Source organism: Saccostrea echinata, unplaced genomic scaffold (assembly GCF_033153115.1).
Source record: "Saccostrea echinata isolate AGI-Se365-2 ecotype Australia unplaced genomic scaffold, CSIRO_AGI_Sech_v1 ptg000056l, whole genome shotgun sequence".
In the NCBI taxonomy this organism is placed as follows: Eukaryota; Metazoa; Mollusca; class Bivalvia; order Ostreida; family Ostreidae; genus Saccostrea; species Saccostrea echinata.
The window spans coordinates 15,647,892-15,675,832 of NW_026889805.1; the positions used below are offsets into that span (position 1 = coordinate 15,647,892).

Below are 27,941 nucleotides of genomic sequence, written 5' to 3' on the forward strand. Positions count from 1 at the left end.
TGAGACCTTTTTCTTTAAAAATTTGTTTTGTTTAATCTGAAATCTTTTTGATTTTACATTTTTAATTCAAAATTAATTTTTAGCCAATGACACTTTCGAAGATTAAGGACTCTACATATAATATGATTTTCCAGCAAGCTATGCCATCTGGGGGAAAAGAAAGAGAATAAGAGGGAAAAATTATTGTTTCTGATGACAGAATATTATTTTCCCATTTCTGAAATCTCCCATGTTAGATGAAATTCAATTTAGATTTCTTTATTAATAAAAATCTGTCTTTATTGGTAACGGAGTCCCCACTGTTATATATTCATACATTGTTAAATGACCTGTATAATTGTTATTAAATTCTGGGGACCTTAAAGAGGTTTTAATACGCTGATACCTGGTTCAGCAGCGACAGGACGTTTGTTCTGGTTTTATGTCATCGAATCAAAGGTCCAACAGTTCATATCATCAGAAGGAAGTCTTTGACATTCATGAAGGGAATATTATTGAAGGAATAATTGTAGACCGGTGATTGACAGAATTTTGGTATTTAATGTGGGTGATCTTTATCTTTGAATATATAGATGTCAACAAGAAGATTAGGCACGGCAGTTTAAGTCGGGTGTGAGTTTCACTTTACTTTTAAAGAGGCATGCACCTTTTGATACTCTAGGACTTTATCTACCTCCCAAGTTAAAGAGGGTTCAGTGTTTTTTTGTAACAGTGGAAAATTCTGTAGTGGAAATTTGTCCTTGTAGAATTTTTTCCTCTATCACTTTCTTTTGAGCAAGTTAAAGTACAAAACTTGAAATAAGTCTAAAATTACACCTTTAAAAAAATGACACCATCATTCATCATTCATGCTTTATAAAGGTGAATTCATCAAGGTCAAGATGACCACAAGTGTCCACAAGACAAATTATCCTGTGTGAGTCCCATTAATAGCACATTTCCTGGGTAGAAGTTACCGCAGACCACATTGTAGTGACTGAAGTAAAGGGTGTCATGTTTTTCTTAGGGTGGCAGATTTGAAGGAAAACAGTCATTAAGGAATCATAGGGAGGATTTAGGAGTAATACAGGGTCTTCACAATGCTGATCATCTGTAGGGAAATATTTGTGTAGCCGCTCAAATTATTAGTGGTCAGTTGCCTTCAAAGGCTGCTGTGTTGACTTACTTGTCACACTACCTGTGTTGCTTTGTTCAAAAGTATAAGACAAAATACATGTCAGTACTATTTCCATGGAAAAGATTCATGGCCTGAACATCTTCCACTGATGCACAGATTATCTTTAAGATAATCCCATATAAACAGTTTTTATATTGAAAATGTATCACATTTAATTTGATGACATTCTATAGGGATTTGACCTTAATGGGTAATTTTTTATAATTAATCATGTAAACATGGTAAAACCTGAAAGAAAAATATCTGTGGAAACATTTAAATCAAATATTAAAAGCATGGATTTTCCATTGGTTTTATTTTTTCAAATGCTTGTTTGTCTTGTCATGACTTAAATTTTCACCATGAATTTCAATTTATTCTACCAGGGGTATATCATTACTTCACATTGCATAAATTTCATGCAAATTCAAACTTACAATGAAAGATTAAGGTCAAGGGTCAAGTTAATTTAACCTTTATCATACATTCTGAGACTTCATATTGTAGCAAGTGAAAGGTCATGGTACTAAAAGCTTTAGTTCAGAAGTGATGTTACCACATCTTTAGCTTGACCATAATCCTTGAACTGGATAAAATTTGAAGAAAATGAAAGTCCAGGATTAAAGTAAAACAATGAGGAAAGATGTACTTACACCAACATGGGATCATTGAGTTTTATTTAAAAAAACAAAAAAAAAAAAAAAAAAAACTCTGCATTGTATGATAATCCATTTAGAATTTTCATGATATAAACAGAAGGATATTCCTTTGTTTATATGTCTATCATATTGATTGACAGACAGGTTTATCATTTAATACCCTCTTACACTTTATCAGAATTGTTTCTTTGTAAGAATTTTTTTCTTCTTTTCACAGTGGAACTCAATAAAAATCACAAGGGTCAAATTCCTTTGTGCATAGATGGAACTTTGATATAGAATTATGCAGAATGAATTTACAGAGTTTGATCAAAGACTCTTTAAATTTAAATTTGAGTTTAGAAAGATCTTATAATCCATTAAAGTTTCTATTTTAATTCATGAAATGGCAATTTTCTGAATCATCAGATATTAAGATAGGTTGAAGGTATACATTTTTTTCTTTTGATATATTTTAAATTACTGTCAAAATTGAAAGTTTAGGAGATTGATTCCATTGAAATGGTGATAACAAGTAACATTTTTTTCACATTAATTTGTTTGGTCTGTCTGTTTTGGGAGGCTATGGTTTATGCTAATGACTAAGACTGCTTGGTGCCATATGCTTTATACAAAGTTAGGCAATAGTCTCTTGTTGCCAGTACCAAACCTTGTATAAGTTTGTCACCTGACAATTATTGTCCAATTAAAGGCCAGATGACAATTGTCTTCTGGGAATTGGTAATCTCACAAATCTATAAAAAAAAGTTTGTACATGCATTTCCCTTTTTAAAAGGTTCTCGAGGAAGGACACAAATTGTTTCATTGTCCTTGTTTTGGGAGTGAAAGTTTTGTCATGTTACTGGTATTCAATTGGAAAAAAAAAAGTTTTTCAGATCTCTTGCTCTCTCCCTCTCTCTCTCTCTCTCTCTCTCTCTCTCTCTCTCCATATGTGCTATAAGATTATTTGTATTGTATGATTTCAAATAAAGACCCAGCCATTGTATGGACATTACCGGTACACATATTGTAACGCTAATTAAAATCAAAAATAAATTGCACTGAATAGTTTTTGCTTTCAGTGGTTAGCGGTATTGTGTACTATGTATGAATACTTGTATTGCCGGATACTCGAAGGCTTGTGTCCAATACAGGAACCACTCAATTCAGAAAGAAAACATGTTAAAGGGGACAATGTGATTTACTCTGGGCATGAACATTCTTTTATTCAGTAGAGTCAACAATGACAGAAGTCCATTAGAATTTTATTTGAGGGGTAGGTAGACCTACTAAATACCGACTGATTGATTCCCTAATAAAAAGCCAAGTAATTCGGAACATCACAAGAATGCCATGTTTTTATTGTATATATGTACCTTCAGCCATTTTTCTGTGATATTTGTTTTTGGCTAAAAAGTACAGGTTCCAAACACAGGTAATTAAACATTACTTAAGTTTTCAAAAATATGTCAAAGACAATATACTGATTGAATAATTTTTGGTCTTTTGTTATCTATAATAACATGAAGAAATTTCAGTTTTTGATGCTTTTTAATGAAGTTGTTTGAATGTCTTTGTCCACTTTTTAACTTTCCCTTGTCCTAATTCACTCAATGCCTGGATACTTTTCACTGCATCCTGAGAATGCCCTTGTATTTTAAAAGACTCATTCGACATCAATCAGGTATGTAAGTTCCTGTCACCAAAGTGAGGTCTTCATCCACGGTTTTTTCGATTTCTTTGATCTTTTATTTTCGCACATGACTTTATAATGGAGTCATCTGGCTAAATCAAGCCCCTCACTTACTGTAATAAAAATATAATTTCTTTCTGAGGTAGACTCAAACCATCCATTTATACATTTATTTAGATCCTTCTGAGAAAAAAAATCTGTTAGCAATCACTAGATTATAGGGGATACCGTTAAAAAAAATCTTTGGAAAGATTTGTAAACCAAATACAGTATATAGTATTATAATTCATTTGTTTGTATGTTCCAGTGAAATATAATTGCATATTCAGCTTATTTGTATATTTTGTTAAATTTTTAAATGCTAAAGAAAATTAAATCATTTTGAATTTTTTTCATAATTTTTCCACTAATGATGTTTATTTATTTGTTTATTTATCAATTTTTGGGGATTTTGTCAGCTGTTTTATTAGGGGCTTTGGAGGGTGTTTTTAAAGTGTAAATTATTAGAATTGTTTGTTCACTTAGAAATTTTTTTTGACATGGCAAATTCATTTACTTTTCAAAGGAAACCTGATTTTCAACATACCTTTTCCCCCCTTCAAAGTTTACGGACCATGTTCTTTGGCCCAGGAACCCTTGATCGAGTTTGAATATTGTAGTTCAACTTTCACTAATGAGCATTTAAATATGAGATAGGATTTTGTTTAGATCGCTATCAGAAAACAATAGGATCATGTACTGTAACAGTGACACAGAATGTCTAAATTGACTGCTAAAATGAAGCCTGCACCCACTGCCTGATTTTTGTGACATCTGTACTGGACAAATCCTATTCAGCATAACATGTTTATCTTTTTGAAATATGGATGATAGAAAGAAATGTAAGCATTTATTACTTCACAATCAATTATTCTCTACAAATTTGGGGGTTTTATTGCTGGGTTTATGTTTTAAAGGCAAGATTTAAAACATTTGTTTCTTTTTCAAAATGTTTTAAAGTTTTAAAACGTTCAGTTTATACAGAGGGATTTGTCAAAATTTCTTCATTTAATTTATAATTCTGTAAAGCACGTCTATATAAGTGTGACACCTTGATAAAAACTTTCTCAAGGGCCGACATAGACGACATTGGGCACCCCCTTGTGTTTGGTCCATGTGGATTTTAGTATAATTCTAGAGTGGGCCAGATTAGCATGCCTGTCTTTAAGTGCTTTTCAAATATTTTGCATCATGCATTATCCAATCTGGATGTTGGGTGAACATTATTAGTTTTACAGATTTGTGTTCATTCAGGGCTATATTCAATTCAATGGCTGTCTTTTTTGTCATATTCAATAACTAGCATAAATACCTGCTGGTTGTTTGGTTTTCATTTTTTCTTAAATCTGATCTTTTAAGTTAATATTGGAAATTCTAAAGCCATAAACATTTACGGTTAGAGAGCCAATGTCACGTTTGTTGAATCACTTAGAAGAAAGACATGGTAAAGTCCATGTACTAGACCATAATTCATTGCAGCATAGGTTTTTTTCCAGGATAATTTTTTTCTAAAATCATATTCTACAAAAATTTTTAAATATTGTCATTGTGCACTGTAATTTTATTTTATTTTTGGACAGAAATTATATATGCTGGCTCATCGCAAACTTTGAATTTCAATCATAATAAATTATAAATTAATTTTTCTGACAAGTTTAAAATTTGTTTTGGACACACTTAGTCTACATGTATTAAAATTGAAAAAGTCTCAAAAATGCATTAATTTATTGAATGTAAAGTAAAATTAAAAATTTTTAACTTTCTGTTTATTCGTGGTATTAAATTTTTAATCTTTAACGGAGAACTAATTTGTGAGTGTGCTCTGTTTTCTTCGTCTTCTATATATCTAAACCTTCAATCAATCAGCCTATCCTTAGGACACACTGCCATTGTTTGACATAGGTCTTCAAATCTATTCTCTACATTGATTGGTACTTTGACTGAAAGTTGTAAAGAGCATATTAAGTAAGCACAAAGTATTGATGAGTAATTTGTCTACAGACGTCCAATTTTCACAAGATAAAAAACGAGCCAACCATTATATGCTTCACTGGGCCATATCTGTTTCTTTCGATGCCGCCCTACCTTTATGGCTCAGTTTCCAACATCAACACAAAAAAGCTTACTTGAAAAGTTAAAATGACAGGATTTGACTTATGCTGAAAAAAATCGTTCAATATTTGATTTTTCAATGTTTTAAACTAATGTTGTGTTAAAAAGCTATTTTGATCTGCTAGCAGCCAGTCAGAAAAGCTACTCAGAAGGCTTAACAAATGATCACCAATAGGAAATTAACATAATTGTCTAGCTTGTTATTTTCCTTTATGAACACCTTAATGGTCTCTCCCATTATCAGGAAACCATGTTGAAAGTTTCTAACAAAATCCTGAACAGAAAGAATTTTGTCTTTTAATTAGGCATTCAAGGATTTTAACAGAATTGAGTTGTTAGATTGACCAAGTATTGACAGACTGAAGTGATCCGTTTTACTTACATGTGAATGCTATGAATCATCGAGGATCACTTAAAGCGTGAAAAAATGCTGTTTTACTTCGATCCACGAAAATAGATGATGATCATCATACATTGGCTATCGTGATCTAGAATGCTTTTTAAGATGGATAATTTCATACATCTAAACAAGGTATTTTAATGATATCTAGTTTTGTATTTTTTTGTAACAAGCATTGTTAGATCTTCCTGATTTTTTTTTAAAAATATTTTAGTAGGTAAAATAAGCTCAACTGAGGTTAGTATATGTATTTAAGATAAATACGTTATGTACATGCATGTATATGAATGCAAAGAGAAAAACTTATTTGATTTTTATAAGTGTACATAAATTTTGACTACCTTGAATTTTTGTAGTATTGATCTTAGTTGTAATTTTTTTCAACTATTTTAGTCACTATTTTATTGGCAATATAGAAAAAATCCTGCTGTGATATATTGAACTATTTATACAAAAGGTCTTGCTGAATTCAGCCCTCCACAATATCAAAGGAGGGCTATGGGGAAAAAAACTAACAAATTCCTATCCAATCAATTTTTTTTTTTTTTTTTGAAAAGGTGGCCAAGTTAATTTTTTTTTTGGCTCTCCTATGTTTTTTAGCAATTGTGTCATATTATATGTCCTAATATCTATTATTATTTTTAGGGAAGATTTATATTTTGCTTTGTAAAATTGCTGGTGGGGAAGGTGACGCCAGGATCGTGTTTGCTAAAGTATTTAGTAAAAAAAAAATTAAAATATTTTTTTTTTTTATACTTTGATTTAATACAGTGAGTATATATACCTAACACTTAAGGATAGTGAAAATGAAATAATTTCATTTTATTAATTTACATATTTTTACTAGCATATACATTAATTATTATTTTGACTCAGCATATACTTATAATGCAATCTTGTGGTTATATGCATATCCTCAAGAAATTAAACAAAAATTAATGGCATTTAATCCGAAAAAAAATATTAAAGAGAATGAAATTTTTAATTCCTCATAATTATATATTGTATGTGGTGACAACAATATGCTAAAAAGCTGCTCTGTTGGCAGTGACATTAGATCAATCGAACTTCAATACGATGTAAATGCTGAATTGTGTGTGAAAATTATCAAGCCCACCCCTACAGGTTTGTGTAAATACGGGGACAGCGTGTGAATTGCTCAGCTCGTGCAAGCTCCGATTGCCGAGTTAATGACCATTCTTTTTCATACGTTAGGTATTGTTGGTAAGGCAGTATATGTTTTAGTGGGTATTTACTCAATTGCCAGTAATGCGAATTAATAATCTTTGAAATCCATTTAAATTCATTTTTATTTCAATTTTCACAAATCATTATTTGAAATACTTTCTTCTAATCGTTATCAATACTTGTAGTAGGGGAAGAATCCAAATTTTCTTTTCTGAGAGCACTTCAAATGAAAGTGTTCTCTGAGGTCATACATACCTCAATACTTTTTTTTTACCTTAAGTTAAATTGTTGGATTTTGCAACAATGAAACACAAGTTGTTATTGAAATTTAACAATATATTTTTATATATAAGTAATATATTCCCTCCAGTGTTCCAAGAATTCCTATAGCTTTTTAACAGTAGGAACACAGAGATGTGAGTAAAAAACATTTTTGAAAATATACCGTGATTCAAAAAATGTAATTAAAAGTTTGAAAATTTAAAGGATTTGTTTTAAACATTCTATGTTATTTATAGCAGGTTTTGTAATTACTGAAATATACCTGAGAAATGGTCAAAATGTATTATGAACAGGAAAATTATAGTGTTTAATCATTGTCCATAAAGGGCAGATGAACTGAGTTTCAGTTGTGATGATTTTTCCGGGTATTTGTGATTTTTTATGAACTTTTTTAATCAATAAATTTAGAATATAATTTCATGAATTTTTTTTTGCTCCAACATTTATCATCTTGTGTATGAAAAAAAACATAATAGTAAGATTCAAATTTATTTTGTATTTAGTCAATTTTTTTCCCGTTTGGTTAAGATTTCCTTTTTTTATTTTTGTATTTTTTTTAGAAATATAAATTAAAGATGATGTGAAAAAGGTCATGTTCAAGAAGAGATGGGTGTTGTCTCTGATAATCAATGAACTAGGTACTTAATTGAATTATCGTACCCTGGGGAGCCATTAGCTATGGACAATTGACTGGACATGTTGTGGGGACTGACACCTTCCATAATCATATTATCAATTCATTCATCAATTTTGTTTTTGCCACCAAAATGTTGGAAGATTTTTCTACAGGTGTAAATTAGTTAATTTTCTTTCTGTCTTTAACAATATCTTTTATCTTGTTAAGTTGTGCTGCTGATAGGGTGTAGGAGCTAATCAGATTTAGGCTTGATGTCTGGGAGATATCTATTTCTTTAAACAAGACATCATACTGACAGCCTGTAGATAAGCATTGACACTTAGCTTGTAGATGAGCCGATACCACAGCACCTATAAACTCAGGTGTTCTTAGGTACCTCCTTAAGAATATAGCAGTTTATCATATATTTTGTCCACTTTGATTATTTTGTGTCATATATTTAATTTACAGTAACAATGATAACTAAAGAGTATATTATAAATAAGACAGGTGGTTACAGTGATGTTGACAGAATGCCCCAGGCTTTACACCCCTAACTACATACTAGGAATGAATGAGAAAGGATGTGTTAGTAAGATTTTCAACAGGAAATCACAGAAAAGGGTTATAAATTTGTAAAATCTATACATGCCATCTGTAATATGCCCCAAAACTGTGACAGAATCAAATGATTTACAATGAATGGAATACACCTTATATAAAGTTTGCCTGGTCTCTTTTTGAATTCAAAATTTTGATTTGGTTGTCCTTGTTATATGGTATGTATGTCATTTCTTTGTCATAGTTTGAACTAAGAGGAAGACAAGATGTTTGATTGAATGATAAAGGTGTTCTCAATGAGTGACTTTCAATTTCAATGATAATATTTTGTAAGAAATTCCAGCAGTGCCCTGAAGTTTGTGTTGATTTCAGCCCTGAACAGCTACTGGTAGACCACTGACACCTAGTCCCCCTGAATTTATTGCCTTTCTAATCTCTGCAAGTGTGTAACAATTTTCTCTGTTTTCTTGTCACCAGACATTCCACTTCTGAGTGACAGCAGTCATCAGCGGTTGCCAAGCACGGCCATTTTTGGCAGATTCTGAAGGGATTGATAACGGTCCTTATATTAACTAGAATATGTTTGAATATATATACAGATAAAGGCACCAGGCCCCAATCTTCTGTAAGCAGTGATAACCTCCCTTGTCTCTGAGTTATCTGCCTTGGCATACACAGAATAATCTGTGGTACAGATTTGCAGCTCTAGGATATTTATACAATACTTAAACTTTAAAGTCAAATCCCTTAACTGTTTGATAATTAAAGTCTAATGAGAAATACTTTTGCTATCAAATAGTTGGCTTATGTTCAGTTCTTAATTTGTTGACATAACTTCTGCAAGGACATATACAGACTAACAATACTCAAGAACAATTAAGGGATAGAAGTAGTTTTTCAGTGTTTTTGTTTTTCTTTGTTATCAATTATCTTTTTCTATACCTGCAATTACATGACTAACAGTAATTTCAGTCAGCTTAAAAAATCTATGGAGATTTAAATAGTTTCAATTTTTGTAATTAATAAAGTTTGGTATTTGTCCAGATTGTCTCTTCTTTTTTACTGTCTTGAGGTAGTTGGTCTCTTTTTATTAGACTATCTTGAGGTAGTTTTCAACAGTAAAAAAAAAACTTTATTGCATATAAAATGTACCCTCATGACTTGTAAACCAGATGGAATTTAAAAATCCAGTTTTAGTTCTTAATTTCTGGGCATTGTAAATCAGAGTATATCTGATTGAACAATTTATTGACAACAATTGATATTAATTTAAAAATCATAAAACTGAATTTTAAAGCAATTATCCAAATTCCATTGCCCGTCCTTCCTTTTAACATGACCAGAGGAAACATTGAACAATAAGCTGGTAATCTTGTAAAGATGTTAAAAGCTACTCAAAAGCGTTGTGGGTAAATCTTGATAAGATTATCTCTTAATTTCATTACATATCCCAGGATAAGTCTAACTCCAATATATCAGGTACTAAAGGTGTTTGTCAGGGGGGAACTTTACTCTGTTTAGAGAAGCAGTGCCTATTTAGAAACCCCCTCTTCCAAATGAGGGAAAAAGGGGACCCCTGGGGTTCAGTCCCACTCAACACAGAGCTTGGACACTAAAATGTTGATTTTTAGTATTAGATTTTTTTATTATTATTATCTGCCACTGACTTATTTGTAAATTTTAGTAGAGAACTTTTTCTTCAGAATTTGAGTAGCATTTTTCATAAATGATTTGGAATAATTCTAAATGTACATGGACAGTGCAGTGGTAGATGTAGAGAAAATATTCATATAGATATCTCTAGATGTTGAAGTCTTTCTTTTCATTTGATAAAAAATTCTAAAATTGGGGGGGGGGGGATCTGAAATGAAGTGAATAATTCCATGGAAAATAAGATGCCTATTTTTTACTCAGGCACTTTCTTTGATCTTGTTAATTTTGATAATCCAAGATATTGTAGTGAAAACAGAAATGACATAAAAGCTTTTAAGTATTATCATAATATATACACTAGATTGCTTTACTTTGAAGGCTCCTGTGTGTTTATACAAATATACTTTTGTTTACAAACAATAAGTACATGTATGAAAACATATTTCCTCAGAGCATTAACAGTTTCTCTTTGACTTCACAAAGTTCTAAGTAATTTGTTTATTTTTCAATCTATTATTTTACACATTTCTTAAAACATATTATTTGTTCAAAGTGAATAATAAACCTATTTGAAAAGCTGAAAATTTTACTTTGCAAAACAATATTATATATTCAATTCAAAATTTTATAATTTTTCATGAGGAAAATTATAATTTTATTTATTTAGGAGTCAAGAGAATTTACTAGATGCCAAACATGTTTGCATGGATGTTTAATGACAACCCATTATAGGATTTGTAGAAATAGATATTGTTTGCACAATTTTGTCTATTATCGTGAGTGGTCAGTGGATTTTCTTGATTGGTCAAGGAACTGTTCTGATTGGTCAGTTAGTGCTAGTATTGAGTCAGGCATGCATATTAGGCCCCTCCCACCCAATGAACTATCAGACAATGTGTCCATGCATTTTTCATGGGCCTGACTGTCAATCTGAGAGTGGAAGTCCACTTGTATTGTGGAGTAAAACATTGATTTTGTTATTTGGAGTCATATGTCTTCTCCAGGTGAATTTGGTCAATAGGGATTTTTTCTTTAAACACTGTAATCAGTTTAATTATGATTTATGAAAGTTAAATTCATCTTCATGTGTTAAATAATTCTTCTCATTTATTTTTTTTTCTTTCAAAAACCACAATCAATCATAATTAAATAAAAAATTACTTTGAACCTGATTCATTGTTTGTAAGTAAATATTTTACATATTTTTATGTTTTTTTTTTAGGTGTGTGTTTTCCTTATCACCGTACAACAGACAATTTGGTACCTCACAGAGACAGAAAATAAGTCAACATATTTATTCTTTATGGAGTGTTTTCAATAATGCATGATGGGGCAAGGAATCCGACAACTTTTCCTTCTTCTTGCTTTAGACGTATATACTCAAGTGACTGTGGGTCAGGAAATTTCCCTCAAGTACGATTTATTGGAACAGCAGTCTCGGGAAACATTTGTTGGAAATGTGGCTGTGGACAGTTTACTAAAGGCAAATGTTACCCAGGATGAACTGGATCGCATGAAGTTTCAAATTCTCACCCAGTCAAGTAAAGATGCTTCCTATTTCATGATTCATGAGAAATCCAGCACAATTAAAACAGCCAGTGTTCTCGACAGAGAAGTCCTGTGTGAGTTTGAAGTTCAGTGTGTGCTGGAATTCAGTGTGGCAGTCTACAAACAGGATCCACAACATAGCAATCAACTAGATCTCTTCAAAATTTTTGCAATCAAAGTTAACATTCTTGATGCCAATGACAATGCCCCAACATTTCCTCAGTCCCAAGTTTCACTGAATGTCCAGGAATCGGTCCCTGTGGACTTTGTTCTCCTGACCAGTGGGGCTGTGGACCCAGACATGGGGGTCAACAATTCCATCCAGTCCTACACACTCAAACCCAGCAATGAAATGTTTGGACTAAAAGAAATCAAAAATATTGATGGCAGCACAGATTTAGGACTTGTTGTTCGGTATAAGTTAGACAGAGAAACTTTGGACTTCTATCAAGTTGAGATTGTTGCTAAGGATGGAGGATTTCCTCAGCGATCAGGAATCGTTCTCGTTAACATTACTGTGATTGATGATAATGACAACAGACCAACATTTTCTCAAGCTAAATATGATGCTGCTGTTCCAGAAAATCATCCTGTGGGAAAGAGTGTATTAACATTATCAGCCCAAGATTTGGATATTAATGAAAATGGTGAATTCACTTTTTCTTTCAATTCAAGAGTGCCACAAAAAATAAAGGACAAATTTGCTGTTAATGAAACCTCAGGGGAAATTTACACAATTTCAGATATTGACTTTGAAGAAGAGGAGAATTATCAATTCTTAGTAGAGGTGAAGGATAAGGGAAGGGAACCTAAGTCATCTACCTCTATAGTGAACATCAGTGTTCTGGATGTAAATGACAATGCCCCACAAATCAATGTAAATCTGCTTCCTGATGGAACAGACATTCTGGAATCTGCAGAGGTTGGAAGATATGTGGCTAACTTTGCTGTTTCAGACTTAGACAGTGGTGCAAATGGAAAAATCCAGTGCCAAGTACTTGGAGAGTTTTTCAAAATAGAAGAAATTTTCACAAACATGTACAAAGTGACCATTAAAAGTCCACTAGATTATGAATCTAAGCACATGCATGATGTAACCATTCAGTGCCAAGACCAGGGCATTCCTCAGCATCAGAACACATCCAGCTTTGTAATCAATGTTCTTGATGTCAATGATAATAATCCAGTGTTTCTCCAGTCCATATACAGGGCCACAATTATGGAAAACAACCCGCCCAATGAAGTCATAGCAACAGTGGAAGCAGTGGACAAAGATTCGGATCTTGCTGGAAAAGTCACATATTTCATGCATACTGATGGAAGTGACAATTTTCAGGTCCATCCCACATCAGGGGTTGTTACTGTGAAAAAATCACTGGACCGTGAAATAAACCCAGTTATTTTGTTCCATGTGAATGCATCTGATGCTGGTAACCCACAGCTGAAATCCTCCACTCTCATCAGACTGACCCTGGAAGATGAGAATGACAACACTCCAAAATTCAAAAAGTCTCACTTTGAATTTTATGTCATAGAGGAACAGAAAAACCTGCCCACTGTTGGACGTCTGTTTGCAGAAGATCCGGATGCAGGACCAAATGGACAATTTTCATTTGATTTTGCATCTCCTCGATATCCTGAATTTATTTTAGACTATGACACAGGCTTACTGAAGGCTGGGATGCTAGACAGAGAGCTGAAGACTGTGTATAACTTTAATGTAACTGTGACAGACAAGGGAAACCCCCCTCGGTCCAGCCTGGCTCTGGTAACAGTCCATGTACTGGATGCTAATGATAACATGCCAAGAATTATCTACCCTGATAACCATAACAACACAATTCAAGTCATGTACACTACTCCCAAAGACTCTGTAATTGCCCGAGTAAAAGCAGATGACATTGATGAGGGTAACAATTCTGTCCTGTCATTCTACATCCACAAAGTAGAACCCAGTAAACCTGATCTCTTCAAAATGAATGCTGCAACAGGGGAGCTAATAATTGCCAAAACAATGCATCTCTATGATTCAGATTCCTACAGACTGGTTTTGGGGGTGAAGAATGGGGTTTTTACCATGTATGCTAACCTGAATGTTATCATCACTGTCAGTAACAACACAGTACTCGGGCCACAATCTCCGGGCTCGGGAGAAAGTAATATAATAATTGTTATAGCCATTGTAGTGGTAACAGTTATCCTGTCTGTTGCTATCATTGCTGCCATTTGCATCGTGAGGTATGTGGACCGACATCGTCAATTTCAGAAAAAATCGAAACAAGAAACACAGATAGATTTGAAAAAACAGGAGAGTCTCACCACAGAATCATCGCAGTTTACAGAAATTAAATCGCGGAATAAAAAGGAAGTGAGCTTCTCACTGAGTGATGATGATTCGATGAATATCTCCTCCCTGACCAACATAACTTCATTCTCATCCTATTTAAAGAACCCCCACTCTACCTACTCAGTGGATGGAAAATTGACAGAGGTAATTACAAGCATTAAAAAATCTTTTTTTTTAATAACATTGCTAAGAATTAAGAATTTTACATAAAATGTTCAAACAATATTCCACAAGTATATGACAATTTAATATCTAAAGTACAATTCATATTTTTGTAAATTTTACAATTCCTTCTCGTCATTGAGCAGTAAAGTGTGTAGACATGGTTACCTAACCAAAACACAAAACAAAAAGATTGATGACAAAGTTTTTTATGATGGCAATCTTGAAATTGACACATTAGTGATAAAATGCTTGAGACTTCAGAAACTATATTCTAACTGTAAATGAGCGGGGCTGGTCAGGGGTATTTGGCCGGGTATGGTGTCACCTTACCCCTGTAGGTATGCTGGACAAGGTGACACAGGAGAATTGATTGAACCTGATTAAGACAACCAGAGGTTTTCATGCTTAAGTGTTACTGTTAATGGTAATTAGGTAAATTTGTCCTGGTTGATCTGAACATGAATAGATTATGAAGATAAATGACTTGTGGTCCTAGATTAATGGAACTGTTATGTCAGGTGATTCCAGAATTTTATTGTCATTGATCAGGGGCATAAAATAACCAGAAATGGACATTTCATCAGAGAACTTGCACATTCGTGGTAACTAGAATATATCAACTAATTTTATTTGAATAGTCCATTTGTTTTGCTTAGTCAAGATAAATATATATGTACTCCTGGATTTGTTTATCATGAAATGAATAGTTCTGGCTTTATAATTCAGTTAGAATTGTAAATTTTCTTTATTAATAGATACAAAACAAGATTTTCCATACATACTTGAGAAATTTTCTTTGGACCACAAGTATGATAATATAAGGAACAAAATTGCAGAAAATTTTAAATGACTCCTGTGTTTGTATGGGGTCTTAAGATTTCTTCCTACTGACCATTTTACTTTCTCAATGGTTAAGAAAATACCTTCTTACAAATGATACAATTCAATTAAAACCAATTTGGACCAAGAGTCATGTTTATATAAAGCTACAGGAACCTGCTGGTCCAAAAGTCAATATTTATACCTCTGTTTTACAAGTATCTTAATTATCTAATACCTTTGGCTATCAACACCTCCTAAAATAGTCAGGAACATTTCTGAGAGTTACATGTAGCTTATAGACAATTTTAAAGATCATGTTCTTGGAATGTGCTCTTTAAATTCTCAAACGATTTGAAATATTCATGCAGAAGGGATTAGGCATACTGACAAACTGGACTCATCCCCACTCAGCCCTTTGTTTTTTTGTTGGATTTTCTTTCAAATTCGGCATTGCTAAAGGGTATTGATTTATTTGCAGACCACTTAAAGTTTCAGACAACATTGGACTTTCACCAATGTCTCCATGATCTCAGAAAGACAAACACAAATGACAAAATCATGATGTCATTGTAAATGTAAAATTTTTAAACATTTTTTTCATCCTCTAAAATTCTTTGGAATTAATTTTTTTAGCAGATGCTATAATTAATAATATACTCTCAAATATGAAATTAAAAATATATTCTTGAAATATATATATGCATGTATATATAAAAATTCAAAACAGTTTTGAAGGAAATGCCTACAGAAATGAGGATATCAGAACCACCCCTTTAATTCAGTAATACATTACTTTAGAAGGAAGCTCTAGTATCACTTAAATAACTGTAAAGATGGCATTAAATTTCACTGAATTGCACTTCACTACTCCTCAACACGTTAACTTTACAAATTCAAGTTCACCTTTAATTGATTTCATGGGCGCAGGTGATCAATGCAACTCCAGGATTGTTTAAATCTTCAAGGCTTGCTTGTTTTGTTGCTTGTGTAGGTAATTACTGAATTGTCTGTAATCTTCTGCTATCTTAAGGTCATATACAGTGTCTGAAGGTCATACCAATTGTCAATGTACACATTTAACTTGACTCAAATGCTGATTATCTCACAAAAAATGAGAAAATCTTTTGTCGGGTGTCCTCTCAATTTTTTTGCTGCATTTTTAAAAACATATTGACTTTTATATAGGGATACATTTTTTTATAATTGTGTATTTTTTTTACTGTTTGCATAGGGTCCACAGGCCTGCAGTTCTATTCTAACCAATAACAGTCTACACTCAGATTTATCAAAAGACAATCTGACGGAGAAAAATCTCAATACCTTGTATCATCAGCAGGTCCAGTCTCCATGGTTACAGCAACTACAGGAAAAGGTAAACATTAATCTAAATTAATTTTCTGGTAACTCTAACCTATTTTCATTTCATGCCAAGATAATCATATATAATATTACAGGTATTAGCCTCTCACTTCATTTTAAGCACAAATCAAAGTAATTTTATTCCTTTGTATGTAAATCAATGCTTTACCAAATGTTAAATTTTCCTCTTAGTAAGAGAAAGATAGTATTTATTAAGGTATGAAAGGCTGTGGAAAGTCTGGACGTGTGAAATGATTGTTGATTACAGGGCGCGCGTAGGGAGGCGTTGGGCTAGGGATACATCTCGGGATATCATGTGGGGCATTGTCGCTAAACATCGGTGTTCACATTACACAGGGCTAAAACCCTCTAACACTTGTCAGCTCATGTGGATCTTTTATCCCCAAAATAATTCCTTCAGTACAGCGGAAATTTTAAATTGGTTCAAAGAGTTAAAAATTGGTGCTTGACATTGAAGGATCCTCGATCCATTATCTGGGGGAGAGGATCTGAATAAGGACTCCTCCCTAAACAAGGCTAATCATAACTTGTCACATTTGGTTCAGAAGCTGCTTCATTAGGTCAACACAACACAAGATATTTCTTAGATTTCAAGCCAACATATCCAATCTAATGAACCTTAACACAAGGCACAAAAGTTACCCTCACATGCAAAAAGTCAATTTATACATTTTTATTTCTGGATCTTTCCTTTGAATTCCTGATTGCTAAAATAATTCCTCCAAGCAATTTATTGGCTTTCATGTTGTGAGTATTCTCTTTGATTTTCTAGGCGAGGAGAGGTGACCCGATGCTGAGGAAGTCTGAGGATGATGACAGTGAAATGTCAGCAGAGTCTGCCACCAGTGACAGTGGGCGAGGAGGCAGCGAGGATGATATAAATAGTAACAGGGGAAACCCCATGAGTGATTCAGGTACACTCCCAACATTTTTATGACTGCTCAAGTTTTACAATAATAAAAGCACATTAATTTTGCCTGTATCACTAGTTACCATGGTAAATGAAGGCACATGTGGAAAGTTCAGTAGATTAAGTCAATAATAGTGAACAAACAAAAATGTAACTTTGCAAACAACAACTTTTAGTTTCCCTGTATGGGACTGATAAGTTCCCTGTAGAATACAATCTGATTCTATTCCCCTAGAATACAACTGCCAGTGTTTGGTCTGACCAAAACATCTATTTTTTGCAGCTCGGTAAGTCGAGCATGCAAGTCTGATCGCCAAAGATGCACGCCCTAATGCCTTGTTCAATTTGCCTGCTCAATAATACATTATATTATGTGTGATTATTTGTTTGATGTAGGATTTTTCTTGTTTTGCAGCCTGACTTTATTGATATTCCCCCAAGATTGTGCAGCATGTTAGATAACATCTTTTTTATCAGTTATTTTTCCCTTTTATGTACAAAGTACCACACTGTACTAGGCTCTCTGCTTTATTAATAATCAGTAGTTCAGTTTTTCCTCATTAGTCTAAATTGGTCTTTGTTTTGTTTTTTGCTGCTCTGCTAGCTAAAAACCATATAAAATGAAACTATTTTTACTGTTTTTAATTTCAGAAGAAACAAGGCAAGCATACAGCATTGAATATCCACAACAGGAGCATTCTCATAATACTCCAAACAAGCACACGAACGTCTTACATTCCAGTTACAGGAAACCCGTACCTACCAGTGAAAATTATCCCAGAAATATTAGTTTTAGTGATGACAGTGTGACTGCAAATACTACTGTAGATAGTGCTAAAAACCGACATGGGCGCTCTAGTCAGGACACTCACAATCAGACAACATTGTCACGGATACTGTGCATGTCATCAGATCGGGGCCTGAGTTTTGTTAATGGCCACACCCATTTAGACACTTTAGACGAGGCCACTCACAGTACGTTTGGTCTCCGTTATTCTTTACAAGACATTGACGATACAGTCAGTGAGAGTGTTTTAACAAGGGATGATGATGGAAACTCCACCACAACCTCTGGGAGCTACACAATTAATCCCGATGAACTTGTGCATGAAATTGACAATTTGTTTTTTAAGTCTGATGTCATTGTCTGATGTGTCTTGATAGACCGAGAGTCCCCTAATGTGCCAAAATTATACTGCTATATCTGTATTTTGTTGCCCTGGTAACCAGATCTGGACTAACAGATATAGAGCGAGACTTAAAAAGTCACACTGTCAAAGGTGCTATTTTATGTTTTATAATGGCATCATTAAGTCATTTGATTCAGGGTTTATAATGTCACTTCCTTCTGACCTCTTCAAATATTAAATTATTAAATAATAAACAGTATTCTGTTGTATGGTGATAACAAAGATCTCTAAAATCAAAATCTCATGTAATCTCATTCTTATTATTAATATGCATTTTTTTCATCAATGTTTTCATGGAATGCAAAGCATTCATAAACATTTTACAGAAATACAAATCATTCATTTCTATTTTATGTTTTATCATCCAATTTGTTATACTCGTTTTAATGCAATTTTATCATGTCAAATTGCAGTTGTTGAATTCTGTACATAGTAATTTGTAAATTGACTAATATTTCACTTTTTAACTGCAACAAAATAAAAAGGGATAGAAAAGTTGATTTGTTTTATCTTTTCAAATTTTTAGCTGATTCCAGACAAGGTTAGTTGTAGATATGCAGTCTCAGTGACTCTAAGGGGGAATAAGTTGAATAAGTTGCTATTACCTTGATTAACAAATTTAAATTCTATATTTAGAAGTATGTGCACCTTTCATTACAATGATCATAAGAGATCATTGTAAAATATAGAGTTATATTACATGGAAATGATCCTTTTTGTTGATTGTGCAGGTTTAAATTTGAATATTTACATATCCTAATATTTTTCCTTAAGATTCTTCGCAAATTAGAAAACAGTTCATTGTCGCATGAACTACCATGTATGAATAAGGATATCTCCAATGTGAAGTCAAAATACTGTAAAAATATAGCGCAAACTGTTTTGTTTCAAAATTGATCGCTGTATGACAAAAAATTGTGGTAAGTCATCAGAAAAATAATGTAAATATAAGATATGATTTTAATTTTTGAGAATTCATGAGGTACATGAACTACAATGCTTCATGCTTGCATATTCATCAAGAAGCGCTAATGCACTTTATGAAATGTGTCGACGTGATGTGTCAAAGTTCATGTCCTCATAAATTCTCTTAAAATTAAATTCATTTCCAAAATAGATTAAGGTACTTTAGACAAAATTCAATGAATGGTATGTTTTCTTTCTTATTTTCGTGATCAAATAATCAATTGTATCCTGCTTTAATTCTGTCAACCAGAGACTTTCAATTTCTATCATCTGTAGGAGTTTTTTTTCTTGTCAGAGGGGAATATTTTTCTCCATCACATTTCCTGTAGACGTCATTTAATAATCTGCAAAGACTATAGTTTCAGTAGTTGCAGAGATTTTATTGCCCCTGATATAACAAGCCCTAGGGAGACCAACACAATTCACAGCCCTAAGGGTCGGCATACAAGGCCGTCTTGATGACCAAATGATGGCCTTTGTAATAAAACATGTTTTTTGTGTCATTTTACCACAGGAATCATTAAATAAAATACAATGGCTATCAAGTCCATGTTCTGTACTTGACAATACATGGAGAACATAACATGTCCTGTCACCAAGCTATAAAGGGAGACGACTCAGTGCTGCTCATCAGAAATCCATGTCTCTGTAATGAATTACTCATATAAAAGGAAGAGCTCTTACTATTATTTCTTTTATCAATCAGCTTCTAAATAAAAATTCCTTAGTTTTGCATAAGAGGAGTGAGGATTAAGTAATTCAAAGGGGATTTCTGTCATTTAACACAGTATGAACATGCAATTCAAAAATTCATCATCGGAAACCCACGGTCAATCTTGCTTCTCTTACCTCACTTACCTTACTTAGGTAAGAGAAGCGAGACTGACCGTGGGTTTCCGATGATGTCAAAAATTGTACTCCTGGGTTACAGTAATTGGTGGAATATACAATGTACATGCACATATAATATGCATAATTGTACCAGTTTTGAAGCATTTATGGCATATACTTTTTCATGAATGAAAATTAGTACAAAATTTGATCAAGAGGGCCAGAGATGATACAAAGCAAAAGAATCTCTATGTTTAAAGCACAGGATACAAAACGCCAAAAGATGTCAAATAACCTACAAATATGCAAATCACAGAATAAGTGTCATGGATTCTAAACAAGATAATAATTTTTTATCAAAATTTCAGATTACTCTTGTGTTCAAATGACCAGTGTCAAATTTGTGCGGCGTTACCGGTTGTTAACCAGAGAGGTCAGGTTGATGTTTTATTGCATTATTTTTATGTGCATGATCATCATGTGTAATAATGGATCTGTCACAAATTTGACAGCTGAGGTGATATATAGCCAGGTGAGACAATACTGGTCGGCACCATAGCATAGAGTTGTCTGTCCAGAGGTCATGTGGCTACGATGACTTCATCCTCTGTCGGTGGTGGTTTGAAGTTACAAATTTACACAGGTGTAAATCAAGTTTACCTGCTTAATTTGATTGTTTATGTTTATGATGTGAACATAAACAAACATTAATGACACCCATTTCCTTTTGTAGTATCTGCTTTTTTTTCATAAATAAACCAGGTAGAAAGAAATTGATTTTAATATTCAACACAAGGGATATAACTCTTCTGTAATTTATTTTCAAACAGTTTTATTGCATTTATATTTATAGCAATTAATAACATCAAAACATTCTGATGATTTTATATAAATCTACATGGGAAAAAAGTTGCTTGAATTTAAAAAAAAAAAAATAATTGTAAACAATCATTAAATGCAAATTCATGAAATTTTAATAATAATTTCAATTCCACTGAGTATTTTTTAAACTGAAAGCATTTATCTAGGAGTTGTACAAAAATTCATTCAACTGATTTGTTTTGAATTTGTGAAAGGGAAAAAATTGACTTCTAGATTATCATTGGAAGACTTTTTGAATGCTTTCACATTAAATGTGAATTTTTAAATATATTCTAAAAAGAAATTCTGTTACTCATGAACATTTAAAAAAAATATCTGATAAAAATCATACTAATAAATACTTGAACAATAACAGTTAATAAAATAATGTAGTACAAGAACAATCAATACTCTCTCTTTTTTTTTTTTTAAAAGTACAATGGACAGACAATTTTGAAATATGTGCACAAGTGAATAATATACTAATTTTTTCATTTAAAATGAAAAAAAAACTTTTCAGAGAAATGTAGCATCAACAACTGAATCGAAATATGACATGAAATAAACAAAGATAAAACTATGGCTATACGTTGACATGTTTAATTGCGAGTATTTTACAGGATATGAGACATAACGCTTCCACAAGTCTCTGACACATTATAATGACATATAAAAGTGAAGATGTAAGTATCTAATCATTGATTCTGATTAAATCAATTCTTAATTTCAAACTAATTATTTTTTTGTTATCAAAATCATAACATGTACTTATAAGTAACTATAAGTAAACTTAGTGATATAAAAAGTTAGCAAAAAGAGCCAAAGTTCAGCTACCAAAAATATATATAAAAAATGTTTTAAAATATTGAAATTCATTTAAAAAAAACTGTCTACAGTTTCAATGGTTATATACACACAATGAGATCATTGCTTTTTAACAAATGTACCTTTTATCACAAACATTGTTAGCACTACCATTACATTTGTTACATATGATTTGTATGGCACTAGATAATGTTTGATTGTCTCACAAGTTCATTGTAAACTTAAAAACTTATGTTACACAACAATATCAGTATTGAACACACTTTCAAAATTTGAAGGATTGATGGCAAAACTTGCCAGCGTTGTGTCATTGGAGTGCTGCGACTGACTGTCTGCAAGAGTTATCCTCCCTTTGAAGTCCAGTGAAGGATCCTGGGAAATCTGAGACTCGCTGTCATGGAGCGAGCCCTGGTCCCTGAGATAGATATTATTTGGAGGATTTCTGTATGTATCAGTATCCTGGTACGAGATCTCAGTGAGCTCCTGTATCGGATCATAAGGATCAGGCGAAGCACTTATAGTAGGAAGTTCTCGTCTCACAGCAGATCGAGACGGCTGATGTGAAAATTGTGGTCTTGCTCGAGCAAAATGAACATTTTTATTACTTCTGTCCAGACTCTTTGAGAAGAAGGGTCCAGAGTAGGACTGAGAGAGGTCTATGTTATTGTGCTTGAATGAAGAACTGTGTGACAAATCTAATTTATCTTGACTTGTTGAGGAGTCTTTTGTTAAATTATCAGATTCAGAACTGGATCTGAACCTGGCAAAGTAAATGGGAGGCTTTGGATTCCGTCGTAACATTTGTTCATCAAGACTGATGTTTCGCTGGTAATCATTGAAAGTAACTCTTGCTTTCTGATGCCAGGGGGAGTTATTTGGAATGTCCTGTTCAGAGTGACCAGGCGAGAAGGAGTGTGTTGATTTGTCAGTAAAGCCAGCAGAAGGTGGAATGGAGGAGAGGTCCATGTCTACAAAGATGCAAAGGAATATCAGTATATTACACAAATAGGGACATCAGAAAACTATTTAGTTACTTACTTTACATTTTTCAAGTATCATAATACAATTTTTAACAATTGGGTCAGTTCCAAAATTAGTAAAAATTTAGCATACTTGAAAAATTCATTTTGTTTTTGTTTTAGTTTTCATAAAATGAACACTGTGTAAATCTCATCAATTTTACCAGATCTGTAGATTTCACTGCCAACATCGACGCTGTCACCTTTACCACTGTCAGGAGGTAAGTTTTCCCCAATACCACTGTCAACTCGAGTAAGCTCAGGCTTACTTCCCCTTACCTACAAAAATTAAAATAAACCTTTAAGTTATCATTAAAACATCTGGGATTAAACTGGCTCCTTGAGTTTAAAGTAATAATAGTCTACAAAAGAAAATGAATGATTATAAAAGAGTTCTTTCCCTTTGCATGACCTTGATATTAGCATTTTAATAGATTATAGTTAATATTTGTTTTGCCTGAGTGCCATTTACAGTTTAGATTTGTCCTAATTCACCTTTCAATCAATTATGAGTCTTCTGTCCTGAATATACCCAAAATAAACAGAGATTTTAATGTCATTGAGAGCAGTGTCAATGTGCAGATAGGATTAGAGTTCTGGCTAATGAGGGGGAATATCAAACAAATCAGGACACACAGACAGGGAGAACAATGCTGCTAGCTTGTAGTCCAATGACCATAATCGTTATCTATATCCCAAAAATCAGAACAATACTGCTAGCTTACCAAGGTCCAACAACCCATCATTCCCATATCCCAGAAATCTATACATCAACAGACAATACATAACTAGACTTCTAATGCCTCTACTATTATCAGGAATAATTTACTTCTTCTATTTTTTTTTTTTTTTTTTTACATAATTACAGACTTGAAACCAAATAGTGAAAAACTTTGAATTAGTTCTTTTTATGTTCAATAACAATACATTTGTTATGTCTTTGTGAGAATAGAAATTGTTGCTTATCTTGTCCCTGAGGAGGTTTCAAAGAGTTCTGCAGGTGCAGTGTTTATTTTATTCCATTATTTTAAAAATTTTCAAAGGTTACACACCACTGAAAGAAAAGTTAATTTCTAAAGTTTGTTTTCTGACTATCTTTTTTTTCTTTTCTTTTTTGAAAATGTTGACATAATTTTTTATTTAAGTAACATAATAATTTCTTTTACTGCATAAACTATTCAACCATATATGTATCATAACTTTATTATGCATCATTGGAAATTAAAACTTTTGTGATAAATTTGCTTATTTTGTTCAACATGCTGTGACTCATTTGATTCTAATCCAGAACACAAGTACCAACCTTCAGTCTTTGTTCAAAGAATTACCCGAAACTAGGTTTTTCTAAGATTAAATTGAAATGTTTGTGAAGGACTTTAGAGCATGACACGGGATTTGTTTGGGAGGTACTGCAGATGTTTGTAAGAGCGCTTTTTGCAGTGAAGGTGGAATGAACTTCACAGCAAATCTACAAGCGGTTAGTCTTTGACAATCTCTTACGAAAAACAGTTTGGTATACATCCAAGATATACATATGAAATGCCAAATGTAAACTCAAATAAAAGATTTGACAAAATAGAGTAATTATAATCTATAGTGTCAACATTTTAAAGTTGCTAACTGTCTTGTGGGCAAAGATTTGTTTCAAAGAACCTAAATGTTTTCGTCCACTTCAGGTTTAAGTCAATTATTCGACACTTGGAAAGAAAAGGCTCCTTCAAGCCCACATTAGTGTCACGAGGTGCAGCATTTAACAAAGTCTGTAATACTCAATTTTTAACAGTGATTCTCTATAATCCTAAATGCTCATTTTGAGATCTAATGTATTGGCACTTTGTGGACAAAATCTGACAGCACAGACTTAATAATTGCACTAGTTTGGGTTTACTCAAACAAAATAAACCCACTTCCTTTTAGCTATTGTTAATAGTTTTTACCAAATCCATTATAATAAGGAAAAATTTTATTGTAAATGTTAATAGTTTTGCAATTGATTTGTGGTTTCCTCAGTAAATGTACAAGTTCACAAACAGTTGTTGCTTCTTAATTTAGACTGAATCATGAATAACTACAAAAATATATCATCAATTAAAAAATTGTGAAAATGGCATTACTCACCAGTTGTGTGTACATTTTGTCATCATCAGATGAACCGGAAGATGGCACCAAGTATCTATTGTTGTTGTTCTCACTTGTCAGTTCTTTTGGTTGTTTCTCAGTTGTCACACAGTTGAAGCATTTTTTGAGGAAGCTTTTGTGTGGGGTCTTGAACTGGTTTCCTTTGTCTTTATACTTTTTAATGTCCCTCTTCCGAATAATGCAGATGATGAGAATTAGAGCCAGAGAGATCACCATGGTAATGGAGCAGACTACAATAACAATGATTAGATTCTGGGAATTGGATTTTTCTCCAACGATGACTACGAGGTGAGTCCAGTTAGTCTTGGAGGGGTCCCCGGAGTCTGTGACAGCCATGACAAGATTGTACGTCCCTGCTTCCTCCTCTGTTGGGGAACGCTCCACTCTGATTACACCAGTCCGGTTGTCTATAGAGAACAGGTTGTTGATGTTCCCTTGGATGATCTGGTAAGTCAGACGTGCATTGACACCTTTGTCTGTATCATTGGCAATCACTCGTGCAATGATGGTCTTTGGCACAATCTGCAAGGACAGGGAGATGGAATTGTTCCTGTCATTGGGGTAGTAAATTGTAGGTGGGTTATCATTAACATCCTGTAGATACACAGAGACATTTGCAGTGCTGGTCAGAGCAGGGTCACCTTTGTCGATGACATAGATCTGAAAATGGTATTCCTCCTGCTTTTCTCTATCCAGAAGAACCTGTGTTTTCAAACTTCCAGTTCCATCAATTGTAAAAATCTTAGAAAATCCTTCCTCTATTTGGAAGGTAAATTCTCCATTTATCCCTCTATCTCTGTCTGAAGCTGAGAACTGTGCTATGGTTTTATTTATTGGTTGCTCTTCTGCTACTAGGATATCATATTTAGATTGCGAAAAAATAGGATATTCATCATTTTTATCTTGTATTTGGACAACAACTGTTGCTGTGGAGCTAAACTTCTGTCCATTGGCTCCATTATCTCTGGCAACAACTTGAAACATGACATTTGAGATGTTTTCCCTGTCAAACACTCTGTTTGCTGTAATGATTCCAGAGGTAGGGTTGATGGCAAAGTCTGACTGCAAAGTGCTAAACAGGTAGGTGACTCGGCCATTCTCCCCTTCATCTTTGTCTTCTGCAGAGACGTGAACAACCACATCACCAATGATGTTGTTTTCTGGGAAATCAACTTTATAAATACTCTTACTGAACACAGGGAAGTTGTCATTCACATCACTGACATTAACATAAAAGAATGTCTTATTGGTTTTGGGAGGTTTTCCAAAATCAAAACAGTTGATTGTCACATTGTGAACTGCCACTCTTTCTCTGTCAAGTCGACTACCCAAGGTAATTTTGAAAATGTTAGAGTACATTTTCACAATATTGAAGTCATCATTAGAAAGAGTACAATTAACAGTACCATTTTCTCCTTCATCAGGATCTGAAACAATTACTGTGGCAATATACTGCCCAATGATAGCATTCTCCACTACACCAGTGCCCCCTGGTGGTAAATTAATGTTGATCTGGGGAGCATTGTCATTGACATCGAGTACTGTGATGTTGACTATTACTTGGGTTGACAATGATGGTATGCCATTATCTCTAGCAAATACAACAAACTGATACTTAGTCTCTTGCTCATAATCCAGTAAATTCTTGATTGTAATTTCTCCATTAGTTTCATTTAAATAGAAGGTCTCTTTAACCTGAGAGGATGTGCGGGAACTGAACTCGTAGGTGATCCTCCCATTGTCCCCTATGTCCTCATCATCAGCTGATAACCGTAAGATAACTGTCCCTTCAGCCTGGTCCTCTGATATTGTAATGTTGTAAGAGCTATTCAGGAAGCTTGGCCTGTTATCATTAGCATCCAGCACAGTGATGTTGACCCGAAGAGTTCCATTTCTTTGTGGAGTCCCTGTATCTTTGGCAACAATGACCAGTTGATAAAAGTCTTGTACTTCTCTGTCCAACTTCTTTTCCACAACTATTCCTAGGTTCTCACTAGAATCTACATCTGGAACAGGCTTCACACTAAATGTTGGTTGCCCTGACAACAGCTCATAGACAAGAGCTGAGTTCTGACTTCCACTGTCTCTGTCATGTGCAGTGTTTGTTAAAAGGATGTGGCCAACCTCACTGGATTCTGAGACCTGCAGGGATATGAAGGGCTGAGGAAACAAGGGCACATTATCATTGATGTCTTCAATAGTGACTAGCACTCTTATAACTTTGATCAACTCATTATCAGGTTTAAAAACAGCCACTCCAAGACTCAGAATACAGTTACTGGTGGGCTGGCACACTTGTTCCCTGTCTATCACTGTGGCAGTCTCCAGACGGCCTGTGGACTCATGGATTCGGAACAGCTTGTCGTAGGCAGTAGTTCCAGCATTCCAGATTTGGAACCGTAGTTTAGTCATCATAACCGGAGTCACTTCAGCACTAATGTTACTGTCATTGGCAATATTTCCTACAAAGGTGAAGGGTAACTGCTCCTCCTGAATCTTGTACTGTAGTTCCTCAGTCTGTTGACCTTGACCTGACCTGATTATGCAGACGATCATCACCATCAGTGCAGCACTCATGATGATCTTCTTACTAATTATTC

At 33.6% G+C, this 27,941-nt stretch overlaps 2 protein-coding genes across 3 annotated transcripts; one reads left to right on the forward strand and one right to left on the reverse strand.

The window, feature by feature from the left end:
• Positions 1–11,281: 11,281 nt before the first annotated feature.
• LOC133173031 (protocadherin-9-like) lies at positions 11,282–19,188 on the forward strand. Of its 2 annotated transcripts, none has more exons than XM_061307914.1 (5): positions 11,282–11,342; positions 11,561–14,377; positions 16,452–16,592; positions 17,373–17,514; positions 18,162–19,188. In XM_061307914.1, the coding sequence occupies exons 2-5, from the start codon at positions 11,663–11,665 to the stop codon at positions 18,659–18,661; spliced, it is 3,498 nt and encodes a 1,165-aa protein (XP_061163898.1). In that variant the 5' UTR covers positions 11,282–11,342; positions 11,561–11,662; the 3' UTR covers positions 18,662–19,188. The 2 variants fall into 2 exon arrangements, with proteins under 2 accessions (XP_061163898.1, XP_061163900.1); XM_061307916.1 differs by lacking the exon at positions 11,282–11,342 and adding an exon at positions 17,746–17,797 and having other exon boundaries at positions 11,548–14,377; positions 18,162–18,305.
• A 3,015-nt stretch (positions 19,189–22,203) lies between these two features.
• Positions 22,204–27,941, reverse strand: LOC133173033 (protocadherin-11 X-linked-like). Its single transcript, XM_061307918.1, has 3 exons — positions 25,321–27,941; positions 23,367–23,481; positions 22,204–23,151 (listed from the first exon to the last, which is right to left on the reverse strand). The coding sequence occupies exons 1-3, from the start codon at positions 27,916–27,918 to the stop codon at positions 22,418–22,420; spliced, it is 3,447 nt and encodes a 1,148-aa protein (XP_061163902.1). The 5' UTR covers positions 27,919–27,941; the 3' UTR covers positions 22,204–22,417.